Below are 13,509 nucleotides of genomic sequence, written 5' to 3'. Positions count from 1 at the left end.
TTTTTTCTTTTTGCTTATGTGGTGCTGAGGAATCGAACCCAGGGCCTCATACATGCAAGGCAAGCGCTCTACCACTGAGCCACCTTCCCAGCCCAAGAAAAATTTTAGAAGTAAGATATAGAAGAACAATAATATAAGAACGGTATACATTTCATGAAGATTTTCCTTTAACATCTAACTTTAAATATTTAGTAACAAAGACAACAATATTTTAATCTAAGCCTCAAGATTCTTGCTTTTACATCTGATTATAGGATATAATAAAAATTCCCTCATATTGAGTAGCCTTTGAAAATATAAGAAGTACTGTGTATGTGGGAAAGGACTCCTTGGGTATATTTTATTACTATGCTATCCAGAATCTAACAACATCAGAATAACGAATTGCCATACACTTAAAGAGAATGACTCTGCATTCAGTGCTCCTTGAACAACAAGAATTGTTGTGAGCAAGAAAAATTTTAAATTGAAAAATGGGCCTTAGAAATCTCTCTTGCCTAGTAACCAATGTTCCTTGAAGCAGATACAAAGTTTTCTGGGAAACATAGTTCTGGATAATGTGACTAGATTTGTAAAGCTGGGATCAAAATTCCTTTTCAAAAAAGAAAAAAAAATCTTTCTTGAATTCCTTCTAAAGAAAACTATGCACAAAATAGAGCTCATATTTAAGTAATTTTAGCTCAAGGTATTTACCCTGCCTGAAAAAGATAATGTATTCTTATCTAGGAGTTCATATTTTTGTTTATTTTTGGCAGTTTCATGTTAGTACGTTATTAAGAACCCTACACAGTCTTTCTTTAAGGGAAATGTATGGTCCCTTTTTAGTTTGCAAATGTTATAATGTTTAAGTCTTCAAATATACAAAAGATGATTAATCCAAGAGTGTTTTAAATCAATTCGAATAAAAATATATTTTTCTAAAGTTAAATGATACTGACCCTTAAATCCTTAAAAAATAATACTTGTAAATCCTAATGATTCATGTTCAGAGAGGTTCCCATGCAATGAATAAGACAGATGCAAATAATCTTTGTGCAACCAGATCTTGAGTGTTAAAACATAGCAGGGAAAAGTTCAGTCGCAGCTCATCCTGTTAAGAACACAAATAATGTGCTGGCCTGGCCAAGAAACACATACCCATTGCATCAGTAAATATAGATACGTCTAAATCATCTGACTCAATTACAGCATGGAGGCAGCAGTAACAACCACAATGAGCAAGACAGGGACACAGTCAGGTAGGGCACTGTGCTTTACTGGCCTGGCAAGTGAGTAGTAACTGATTTATGCATCGGGTCCATAGAGGGAATTGGAGTCCATTTCATGAGTGACCCCATCTGCTCTCTAGTGGCTCATAATCAAAGATATATGCAAAAGAATACTGGAAATACACATTATATTTGGGTAGTCTAAAGATGTTCAATAAATTAAATTTTTAGCAAATGATAAAAAGAGATCCATCTTCAGAGCCATATTGAGCATACCCCTGAGTTCATTCCTTGAGCTAGAACTGGTTAAAAGGAAGATAAGCTGGGAGCTACAATCTGGAAGAAAACATAAATACAATTTCAGAAAATGAAATGTTAGGAAGGACATTAACTGATAGAATAGGTGAGAGAATGGTCTGTTGAAGTTTGGTATAGGTAGGGCTTCAAAAGACAAAACCAAGATCACACCAGGATAGATAGGTTCATAGGGAAGAATCTAATTGTTAATTTGAGCAATCAGGATATTGTTTAGGTATTGAAGTTACAAAAGAGGCATAAAGGCCAGTGTTGCTCCATTCTTGAATGATAATAAAACTCTTATGATACTACTAAGTCATATTTTCAATAGACTTTTCTGACATCAGGATTAGAGAGAAAGCTGGAAATCCACCATTTTAATCCACTTCAGTGAGTAAAAAATTTAGTGTATTTTTTTTCATGTGTTTCTGTTCTTCTCTTATACTAAAATATTCTGGCTCTTAAATGTTTTCCCTCAGTGGAGACTCCTTTTAAATCACTTTTAAATTCAAATCTTTGCTTTCTTATTTCAAAAAACAAAATGTCAAATTTGAATCAGGCATTTTTTTCTAATTTCTTATGTCACATGCTAAGAAAAATTTTTCTTACTTTGTCCTACATTGCAATATAAAGAATGATTAAAAATGGGTAGATAACTCAAAGTGTTAAATTTAGAATGTTAATAATCTTTTAGGCATGGAATATTTTCCCTTAATAAATATTATGCTACCACAATCAATTCTCCATAAGTCATTTTCTCATTACTTTTCCAGGCATCTCTTCGTTTTAAGTAATTAGATCAATAGATTATTATTATTTATAATTTATTGAGAAATATTTGTGGTATCTGATTCAAAGGTCTCCACACTAAATAAACAGTAAAACTACAGCAGCCTAAATATATAAAACATGTCTCTCTATGCTGTAAATGAGGCTTGTTGAATTACAAATGCATAGGGCCATGAGTTCCATTTCTATTGTTTCTCTATAGGCAGCTTTTCAAACCATTGATCCCAACTCCAGTAAGATATTGGTAATATGACTCAAGAATCAGGAAATCAGTGGTGTTGTGAGGGCTTCACATTGAGCCTCTGAGCAAAACCAAAAAACATTGTAGGATATAGAAAGAGGATCAAGCTGAGATACCAGCTTGATTTCAACTGCCCAAACAAATAGCCTTGCTAAATGGTAGAATGAATCTATGACTTAATTACTATTTCTTTTTACCAGTGTGTGTGTGGGGGGGGGGGAACTTTTCCAATTTATCATCTTCAGGTTCAGAGAGAGGAAAGGAAGAAGCAGAATGAAGTTAAGAGCAGTTACACTAACCACAGTTTTACTACTTATACCCTGGCACTAGGATTAGTGAGAAAAACAAAGATCCAGAGTTTTAAAATATTTATGCCCTTTAACCCATTAATTCCATTTGTAGGAATTGCAGCTAACCTAAGAAAATAACCTCGGGCTGGGAAGGTGGCTCAGTGGTAGAGCGCTTGCCTTGCATGCATGAGGCCCTGGGTTCGATTCCTCAGCATCACATAAGCAAAAAGAAAAAAGCTAGAAGTGGTGCTGTGGTTCAAGTGGTAGAGTGCTAGCCTTGAGCTAAAGAGCTGAGGGACAGGGCCCAGGCCCAGAGTTCAAACCCCATGACCAACCAAAAAAAAATCTAAGGCATCATTTTAATGGAAGATGAAACTGTTCACTTTGATTATCTTAGAAGACGAAAATGTGTATGTATATCAAGAAACTCAAATGATAGAGGCATATACTCTAGTTTCATTTGTATAATTGCTTAAGGTTATAACATTAGGCAATACATTCACTGTAGGCAAAAAGAGAGGGGAGCATGGTCCGTTAAGACGTTTTGATAATTAATTTACTATTTACTCTATTTTGAATAAAAATTTTCAAGATGAAAGCAAACCTAGGCATGAAGATGAATTTTACCTTAATTAGTTTGCTAAACTGTAGTCTCCAGGCAATTTAGGTTTCCAAAATGATCCTTATTAAAATTCTCAGTCATCCTCAGAGGGGAAATTGTGACTGATGAGCAGAACTGCATGGTTTATAGCTTTAAAATCTACTGCATGAAGAGGAAAAGATTATCAAGGGCTTCCCAAACCAAGGGACAAAAGAAACAGGAGTTTTACTGTCTTCATCATTTCTAAATAAGTTAACAGTCCTTTCTTTGTGGAAGCACTTGGCTACTTTAAAGTAAATCAAACAAAGGAAGTTACAGTAAAGTCTCCAAGAGACTAAACAGTTTGGCACCAGTGGAGGAAAATATCACATACCAAAAGGGAGGCTGGCAGGTCCCTGGAAAAGAGCTGAAGGGAAGGATGGGAAGGGAAGCAGGAAGGCCATTGGCACAATGCCTTCAGAGAGTGACACCTACTGAGTGTGGCACAAGTGTCCTATGATGTCTTCAGATTTGTAAGTCACGCCTCCCAAATGGCTATGCTAACCCCACTTACTGAACCTCCAATTATTTAGAAGTTAAATGTTTTGTATGAGAAGTACAACAGCAAACTCTACCCTTGGATTGTGTGAGTGATCTTTTAGAGTATGTTCCAATAACACACACACACACACACACACACACACACACTCATACACAGGAAGCATAAGCAAATAGAAACCAAATGTTTCTTCTGCTAATGTACGATAATTCTATTTTTCATGAGTAATGTTTTCAAGATTAGCGTTCAGATTTGATTATCTGTACATATTTATCTATTTTGCCTACAGGAAAGCGAGACTTTTCTTAAAATGACTTACTAGATATTGAGACTTATAGTGCTTCTTTATCAGGTTGTCAGATTGCCACCACGAAAGAAAGGTAACTTCCCTTATTTCATTCTTTCTTGTGTTTGAGAGATTTCCTCATTTAGGAACTTCTGAGGGAGTTAACAGAAAAACTGGCCTAAGTGGTTCTCCTATTGGGCTAAGTAGAATTAGCCTGGAGTGAAGCAAGTTGTCCTAGGTATGCCAATGTAGAAATACTTAAATCAAGCAAAATAGATTACAAATCAGATTTATCACAGTATACCAGGCAACAACCAAAGTTTTTACTTGGATGTTTTGAGAAGGCCAGAACTTAAAATACTGAACTACATTCAATAATTAAACTATTTTGTCATAGAAAGAGTAGTTAAAATAATGACCGCTGAGGAATGAATACCTGAATACTTTCTTTTACCTTGGTTTGAAGATAAGGAACTTACTTATATTAGTAGATGCTGTTTACCAAAAGTTGAGCTAGAAGTGATTAGCAGCTGGCTTGCACGCCTAGAATGTAGTAGTTACATACTAGAATTCTGAATCAGACTTAATCAATGATGGATAGATGTCCCATCAAAAGCTACAAAATTCAATGTAGGATTATCAAATACCTCTAATTATTTTTCCTTCCATTTCTTTGGGATCACTGATGGTGAGTCAGATGTCCCTTGGTACAAATCTTGGCTCTTCTCCTTTTTAATTTTTTTCCTGGGGACCTACCCAGGGCATCATGCATGTTAGACTAGTGTTCTACCACTCATCCTCAAGAAAACTCTTTTCTGTCTCTCTGTCTCTGTCTCTACCTTTGTGTCTCTGTGTCTGTCTCTGTCTATCCCTTTCCTTCCCTTCCTCCCCATATTTCTCCTTACTGTTTTTTCCTTCCTTCCTTCCTTCCTTCCTTCTTTCCTTTCTCTCTTTCATTCCCTCTTTTTTCTCTTTCTTCCATTCTTTTTTCTTTGAGCCTTTGTTTTCCCTCTCCTTCTCTATGACTGTCTTTCTCTCTCTCTTTCTCATTAGTGTCAAGGATTAACCATAAGCTTCAACCAATTAGTTATACTCCCAATTAGTTATACTCTGGGCAAATGATTTCTACTCTCTAAGCTTCAATTTACTCATCTGTATAACAGGGTAACTAATAATATCTATTTCAGAATCAATACCTGTAGTAGTGGTTTAGTTATTTACTATTGCTTTTCCACCAATAAATTCAACTGAGGTAGACTATGGAGATCATTTTCTCCCAATACTTTGTCTCGTAGATAAGCAAATGTAAAGATTCAGAATGATTTAATTGTTCCTAAAAAAATAGACCAGGATACAGCAACCCTGTGGCTGATTCTCAAGCTCTTTTTGCTTTCCTTTCTTGCCTTGATGTTTTATTCCATATAAATCTGAGCAGCAAAAAGGGAAAGATTGGACCAAAAAGTACATGCCTGTCAACATGGCTGTCAGAACTAGTTTTCATTCTACTCTGTCCTCTGACTTATTTGTGGGGTCATATACTGTATGTCTAACATATAAAATGTAAATTAAGCCTTCTCCTAAACTCCCACCTTGATGATTAGGTCTTCATCATGGCCTAGAATGTCAGAATGATTTTAGAATTCTTGACCTTCTTGTATATAGTAGTATAACAGATCCACCTTTCAGACCACACCTTGCCCTCTTCTTTCTTTACCACTGGGACTCATGTGTAGGCTTGTATGAGTTCGCCACCATGCCTGAGTTCCTCTCCTCCCATACACCATGGCCTCCCCCCACCCCCAGAGCCCCAGCCCCACCCCCAAACCACTGCTGTCTCTTGGCTGTCCCTGAAGCCTAAGCATGTGGCACTCTCGAGTCACATCTAAGGGAAGAGATTTATATAGACCCCAGAAATGGATTTACAATCCTTTGGGCAGATACAAAGTGAGATCTAGGGGAGTAAGCACTTCTGCTCCTCTGATCCAACCACCCTTATCTCTCACACTGGAAAGAAGCCAGACAAAGTCCAAGCTGAGACTCTGTTAAAACACAGGGTTGAGGAAAAAAGACCTATTTGTGCTAAGGGTAGTGCTGTTTGTATCACATCAGTGGATCTTAGCTAACTGTACTAGTATTAAGCCCTCCCAACAATCAGTAACCTGCCTACCATCAACTGATATAAAGTTATAAGAAGAATTTCTTGGTCAATAAGATCTATTTCCTTTCAGTTGTGCTAGATCTGGCATTTCCCGTTGTAATTGATTATACAGTTATACCAAAAATGACTCACCCAACATTACAGCAATCAGCCTGTCATTGTTATGATCACCTTCCTGTGTTATGTACAGCCTGTTTCCTGGGTGGCTACAAGCTGGTAGAATTGTGTGATTTTATTCCCTCCTATCCAAGAACAAGGGCAATTCATTGGCTTTACACTGAGTATTCAGTACTCCACTCCTGAAAAACTGGAAAAGTAAACCCAAGGAATCAGGAGGATTCACTTTCCCAGGGAGGGTATCTGTTGCTGATTTCATGATATCTTAAGAAAGCACTGCCTATCTCCCATTCCGATCACAGAGATTTTCTTAGCAAAGTTTTACTAACTGCTGCATCCTGATGTTTCTTTCAGTAAACTCAGCCCGACTTTTGTCCTGCACATAAAATTTCCCTGGGGCAAAGCTAGTTGTGAAAGAGAAGATCAGAGCATGGCCTTCAGGAGAACAGTTAGGAAAGTGGATAGTTGCTTCAACCTTGTTCCTTATTGAACACCACAACTTGCTGAACATCTTTTGATGAACATTTTTTTCATCTGAAAATTCTAGGTAAGGGGCTGTGCTTCTTATTCATAGAATGGGGGGGGGGAATCGGCCCTCCATTCTCTGTCAGTCACAGCGATGACTCCCGGGATTGTTCTGGTTGGTGCCTCTTCAGCCACTGTTGTTGCAACCCTGTACTTTTTTGACTGTGTTTGTGAGGAAGGAGACAGGAAATTCTAGTCACCCTTTCAGCAGCTGCGCTATTCCTCCTATCCTCTTCCAATGACGTGGGTTGGTTTTGGTGACTGGAGGTCAGGAACTGAGCCATAGAGAAGGTCAGAAAGACAGGTCACTGTTTATGCTGTTGTTGGGCTGGAGATCCTGCTGAGGCTGTTTGCTTTCTTCCTTTCTATACTGTTTCTCTTTCCGTTCCTCTTTTTTATACAGCAGAACCAAAGCATCCTGTTTTCAAAACATCAGACTTTTTTTTTCCCACTGATGAACTCATGCTCTGATGCCTTTTGCTGAAGTGCAAGACAATTCTTCTAATTCAGGAGGTGATGAAAGTTGAAGCACAAAAATTAACGAACAAGTCTAAGGAGGCAATCTGCTGTTAAGCAAAACAGCCCTAACATACCTAACTGAACTTGGGCTGCTGGCAGGAGATTCAGTAGATGTGGAGTTTTTTCATCATGAGAAACAATGCCATTGCCTTCAAAAACTCCCATTTCTTGTTTTTCTTTTGGAGAAAATGATCTACAATATGAACTCATCTAGTCTCACTTTCTCTAAAATTCTCAAATTCCATTTGGTCTGTGGCCAACACTAAGGAATCAAGAAAACATAAGCCAACAAGGATGCTGACTTTTTGCTTGTTTGTTGTTTTCGTACCAGTATCAGGGTTTGGACTCAGAACCTGTGCATACTTGACTTTGCTTACAAAACTGGTGTTCTAGCACCTGAATCGCACTTCCAGTCAGGTTTTTGAATGATTATTTTGGAGATGAAGTCTCATGGACTTTTGTTTGTTTGTGCTAGCTGAGATCTTCTAGAGCTTATACTCTTGAGTAGCTAGGATCACAAGCATGAACCATGAGGACCCAGCTAGGAGAATGGTTTGTTTGTTTGTTATTGTTTTTAATCACAGAAGAAGTTCTGAATCAGCTCTGTATGCTTTAAGGAGACTGTAAAGTCAATTATAATCATTGAGTCACTCACTTTTCTTCAAACTGTAAAAGAGGTAATAACTCAAAACAACAACAAAACATGACCTTAAGCAGATGGAATAAACCTGGAAGACTGCTAGCTGTTCCTCTACCAAATGCTGACAACTCTTCACCATTTGTAGGTAGAACTGTACCTGTGTCAACCACACATAACCCTGTGCATGACACTGGCTCTCAACTTCACTCTTAAGTAAGTTCAGAAATGGCAAAACCCAAAACGGATAAATAGATTAAAAAAAAAAAAACCACATACCTCCATAGTCACTTAGCTAATGTTTTGCAAAAAATATAGTTGGTGTTGTCAATGAGTGATCACCTCCTGAATTTTTACTACATGTTAGGTATTTTGTTAAGTGCTTAGGTAAGTTATTTAAATAAGCATAGCAATCTGCAGAGATAGGTACTGCTTTAATCCTTGCCTTACGGATAGAAAATAAGAGTCTTAAGCAGTTAAGTAGGCTTGTTCAGGTTAAATAGCTAGTAAAATGGTATCCATGGGTTTGAACAGCTTTCCCATTCTACAGGTCTTCATATTGCCTCCCCGCTTTGTAAAGTGCAAGTACATTTGCTTCTAGCTCTGTAGCACAGAGATTCATGACACTCTTTCATTCAGTGAGGGTACGAAAAATATGACCAAATTTGGCTATGTAATTACAATAGCTATATTGATGATGATATTTTAAAACATTGAATTATAAGGAAATCTCAAATAACTTCAACTACATTGAACTTTTTATGAGGAATATTATTTTTACCATAAATAATTCAGTTTCCCACACAAGTATAGGTTAATTTCTTTTCAATAACCTTAAAATATTATCATTGCATTCTTATATGTGTTGTGATTTTTACTATGCTTAACCCTTACGCAAGAAAATTATTGAGTAATTCATATTTTAAATAGTACGTAAATAAAAAAGATACTTTAAACATTAGAAATTGTCTTTATCTGTCAGTTAGTCATCATTCACCATTGGGTTTTTAGTCCTGAAAACTTTTTACTGTAGATCTTAAAAATAAGTGAAGCAACTTCTACTTAAGATAACCACATCAACATTAAGGTTTAGTCTTTTCTTTAGGATTAGCTCTATTCAGCTTTCACTGTTTCCTGCACAGGACACCATAAATGAGGCATAGAAGCCCAGAGGAGACTAGAATTCTTACCAGGACCGGTACAGTACAGTGCCTGGTGTCCAAGCTTTACTAATTGGATATGAAATTGCTTCTTAATAACATTGCAAGGAAGACAAAGAAAGACAATGTCCAATCCCAGCACTCTAGACACCAGTGTGGTTAGAACACTGCAGGGCCCCAAGGCTCCCACTGCCAAGCAGTAATAATTTGTAGTTTGTCTGGGACTATTCTTTTTCTCTTGGAGTTAGTTTCTGCCTTTATCTTGGTGACTTCAGAAATTCATTATATTCTCTGTGCTGAAAATTCAACCCTAAATATTGGCTCTATCTTGTATGTGTATCAAACGTTACAAAAATACAGGTAACAGAGGGTCATCCAATGTTCCCAAGTAGGCTCAGCATGTGTGCAAGCCCTTCCATGTGGAATCCCAAAGTGATTTGGAGAAGTTGCACAGTGAAGCCCCCTTTTGTGGGGAAGCAGTTGGTTAAGTTTTACACCAGTCTGGAAAATCCCTGAAGTGAGACCTCAACTGAGAAGTCAGTACATTCTAGTTAACCCTAAATCTAGCCTTTGCTTTACCCCTGACAACTTGAACTCAGAATTAAACTTTCAGACAGGGACTTCTTTTTTGCCCTTTAAATAGTTACAGAATATGAAGAGCCCTTGCTACTACATCAGGATCTCCTAAGGACACATTGCTTCCTCTGATTTGATCCTTTGAAAGGGAGCCAGTAAGCTTTGATCCAAAGGTGCCACTTTTCACCCCAGGAAAGGAGGAGGAGGGAATTAGTCACAAGTGCATCTCAGGGTGGCAAGGGCATGTGGATGGGTGAGCAGCAGAATCTCTTCCCAGCCTCAGAAATGGAACACAATATCATAATACCTTAGGCTAGAATGATTAAGGAGCTATGAAAATGTGCACTTTTGAAAGTATAGTATCAAGGCTTTCCATCAAAGTATGGATGCATATATGAATATAAAATATAGCTTTTACCAGACATATATTGTTAAATTTCTCCAGAGGGGGGGAAACACAAATAAACAAAAAAACAAACAACACTTCTCACTATATAACCTATGTAAATTAGCACGCTTAGCTTCAGATGTTAATTAAACAAATGATATAATGAGAGATAATTAAAGCTCTTCAACACCAAGTTTTGTCTAGAGAATGTAAATAAAATCTTTTTTTTCCCTCCAAGTATGGATGCAGTTGAATATCAAATGATTCCACTTTGAAAATCAGAAAACTTAAAAGAAAACTTTCGGTCTTTGGAGATACAATGTATTCTTTCTTCTTTATTTGTTTTCTCCATCTCTTTCTTTTCTTTCTCTCTTTCTTTCTTTCATCCCAGACCATGCCAGCGTCACAAAAGCAGCAGGAGCAAATTTGCAAATGTTTTTCTCTAAAGAATTTTATCAAACTCAAATGCAAAGCATTTTGTCCCATGGTTGTAAAGTCGTCAAGAAATACTCATATTTAAAAACATACATCTCACACCTGATACTAAAGCAACGTATTGTACATTTTATCCCAAGGGCTCACTCACATGTTAGCTTTCTCATAAAACTGTTTTCTGAAAATGCATTTTTCACCTGTCTAATAATTTGTTAGCTCTATAGACCCTTCTCTCTTCAAACCATATTCCAGACGGGTCAATAAAGTAATTTGTTTGTGAGCGTTAAAGCTTATTGAGCATTTACGATTGTGTGTGTGCTGGTGCGCGCGCGCGCGCGTGCGTGTGCGCACACGCTTCTGTATGTGTGGCTGCAACACCACGCAAAGTAGACCACTTTGGAAAAGTCTTCCCAGAGACAGAGCAACACACGCAAATCCATTCTTAGGTCTCTCACACTATGGTACAAGCTCGGGAAGGGCCAGCACGTCTGGTTCTCCCACACATTTCCAAGTACAAATCGCTCTTCTTACCTTGTTAGAAGCCATCTCGCTGACAGAGCGGTAGGTCTGAATGGTTTCCAGCTGGTCTAAGCACCAGTCTAGTTCCTCCAGCGTTTCCATTGCTAATTTTTGATAAGATTCTTCTGCAAACAAACACACAGACATGTAGTTAGGCTGGAGCGTCTGCAGGCTGTCCATAGCAGAGTCGGCGCTGCTGCTGCCACTGCTGATCCCGGCGCTACTGAAGGTGGCCCCTTGTTCCTTCATGATTCCTTCCTTCCAGCTCGCTCCACCCGGAGGACAAATCACTGCGGTGCTGGGCAGAGACGCCTGGTGCCAAGTTTTCACCTCCCCCTCGCTGGATGAGGTGTCAGTGATCTACCAAGAAACTTCCTCTGAGGAAGAAGGCGGGGAACCTTCGCTTAGAGGCTCATCTGCATCGCGCTGTGTCCTAAAACTAAACGCAGAGGCAGAGAGGAGTTTTTCTCAGGCGCCCCTTGCCTTAGTCATCCTGGTACTCTTTAGGGTGTGTGATGTCATTTCTGAGTATTTGCCGTGGAGAGGAGAAATGAGGAAAGCTTTTGCTTCATTTTGCTCTTCCTCTAAGTGAAACAGACCTTTGTGATCTGAGGGAAAACTCTGTTCAAAAGCTGGGTAGTCATTCAGAATTCTGGGGAGTGTGCTCATGTGAGAATGACTTGGGATTCAGCAAACACACACACACACACACACACACACACACACAGTAGGGCATTCCTTTCTCTCCTTACAATCTCCCCCTTTAATTAGAGGTGAAATGAGGTCTCCCTGATAAGACTTTAGTCTAAGAGAAACTGTCTGGAGTTTTACATGAAACGTGTTTATTGGCCGGGGAGTCTTGCAGCTCTAGTTATACTAAACAAAGCTAAAACTTCCCTTCTGCAAGTGCCAGGATCACAGAGAAATTCTGAACCGGACTTTCAGGTGGAGCCAGATGTGAATGCTGCAGATTTTTTCTTTCTATTAAAGCTGGGGGCTCTCATTTGTCACTTTAGAAAGCTAGACTTTCTGGATATATTTGCAAGTGTTCCATTCTCCTCTGATTACCCTGCCTGCCCCCCAAGAAACGGTTTTCAAGACTTTTTTCTTTGTCTTTTTTTCTTTTCCTTGGCTGGACAGTTAGAACTCTTTTTACTTATCCACAGGATGCCTTTCCATATCTAAAAGTTTGTGGGTCTGAGCAAATACTGCAAGTTATTAAATTAAGAAATCTGTGTGAACAAACACTGAATTTATTTTATGCTACTAGATAAATTAATGAAGCTACACACAGTTATAAAAGGAGAACCACATTCATTAACTCTACCAAGCTTTCTGGTAAGCAAACATACAATAAACCTAATAAAATAAAAAAAAATCTCGTACAGAATTATACTATAACATTCCTGTCATATTGAGAACACATTTGAATATGTTTTTACAGAAATCCTGGTGGGATCACATTGCTTTTTGCTACTTGAATAATTGTGTGTGTGTGTGCGCACCCCTCCCCCAAATATTTGAAACAGAAAGTGAATGGCCATAAATGCAGATTTCCGAAAACTGTTGTTTTGTTTATCCTCCAGTGTGTACGTATTCAGGATTTCAGGGGTTAAAACTCGATATCCTGTGTATCATATCTGAAAAGCCACAAAACCACTGGCAGTAACTTCCTCCATTTTTTCACACCCTTCAAAAATGTGCAGACAAAAATGGAAGTATTTTAAATACAATTAATTTTAAGCCCAGCTCTATGTCTCATACCTGTAATCAATCCTATCTGCTCAGGAGGCTGAGATCTGAGGATTGCAATTTGAAGCCAGCCTAGGCAGCAAAAGTCTTGAAACTTTTATCTCCAAATAACCACCAAAAAGCTGCAAGTGGAACAGTGGCTTTAGTAGTAGAACCTCAGCCTTTTTTTAGTAGTAGAACATCAAGGACAGCACTAAGGTGCTGAGGCCCTGAGTTCAAGCTCAAATAACTCCCTACACACACAAAAAATAAACCCAGCCAAACAAAAGGTCTAGTTTCAAGGCAGGTTGGACATACCTTTCTTCTTCACTTTTGTAAAACTGCCTCCACAGAAAGCTTTCTCTCTCTTCCTCTCTCTCTCTCTCTCTCCCTCCCTCTCTCTCTCTCTCTCTCTCTCTCTCTCTCTCACACACACACACACACACACACACACACACATATGTTGGCAACACCTCCTCACCTTCTCATCCAGA

The 13,509-nt window shown here is 38.3% G+C and overlaps 1 protein-coding gene across 4 annotated transcripts in view; it reads right to left on the bottom strand.

The window, feature by feature from the left end:
* Pde4b (phosphodiesterase 4B, cAMP-specific) overlaps positions 1-13,509 on the bottom strand; it is a 430,380-nt gene that overhangs the window by 30,548 nt on the left and 386,323 nt on the right. For 2 of the 4 annotated variants that reach the window (XM_013020617.1, XM_013020618.1), the window contains one exon: positions 11,297-11,409. In XM_013020617.1, the coding sequence (XP_012876071.1) occupies positions 11,297-11,409 (113 nt within the window). Of the gene's footprint in view, positions 1-11,296; positions 11,410-11,682; positions 11,700-11,883; positions 12,041-13,509 lie in introns of those variants that run through there. The other 2 variants (XM_013020619.1, XM_013020620.1) reach the window with 2 other exon arrangements.

This window comes from Dipodomys ordii, unplaced genomic scaffold (genome assembly GCF_000151885.1).
Source record: "Dipodomys ordii isolate 6190 unplaced genomic scaffold, Dord_2.0 Scaffold51, whole genome shotgun sequence".
NCBI lineage: Eukaryota > Metazoa > Chordata > Mammalia > Rodentia > Heteromyidae > Dipodomys > Dipodomys ordii.
The sequence above is the reverse complement of the archived record's forward strand: the minus strand, read 5'-3'. Positions and strand labels throughout refer to the sequence as shown.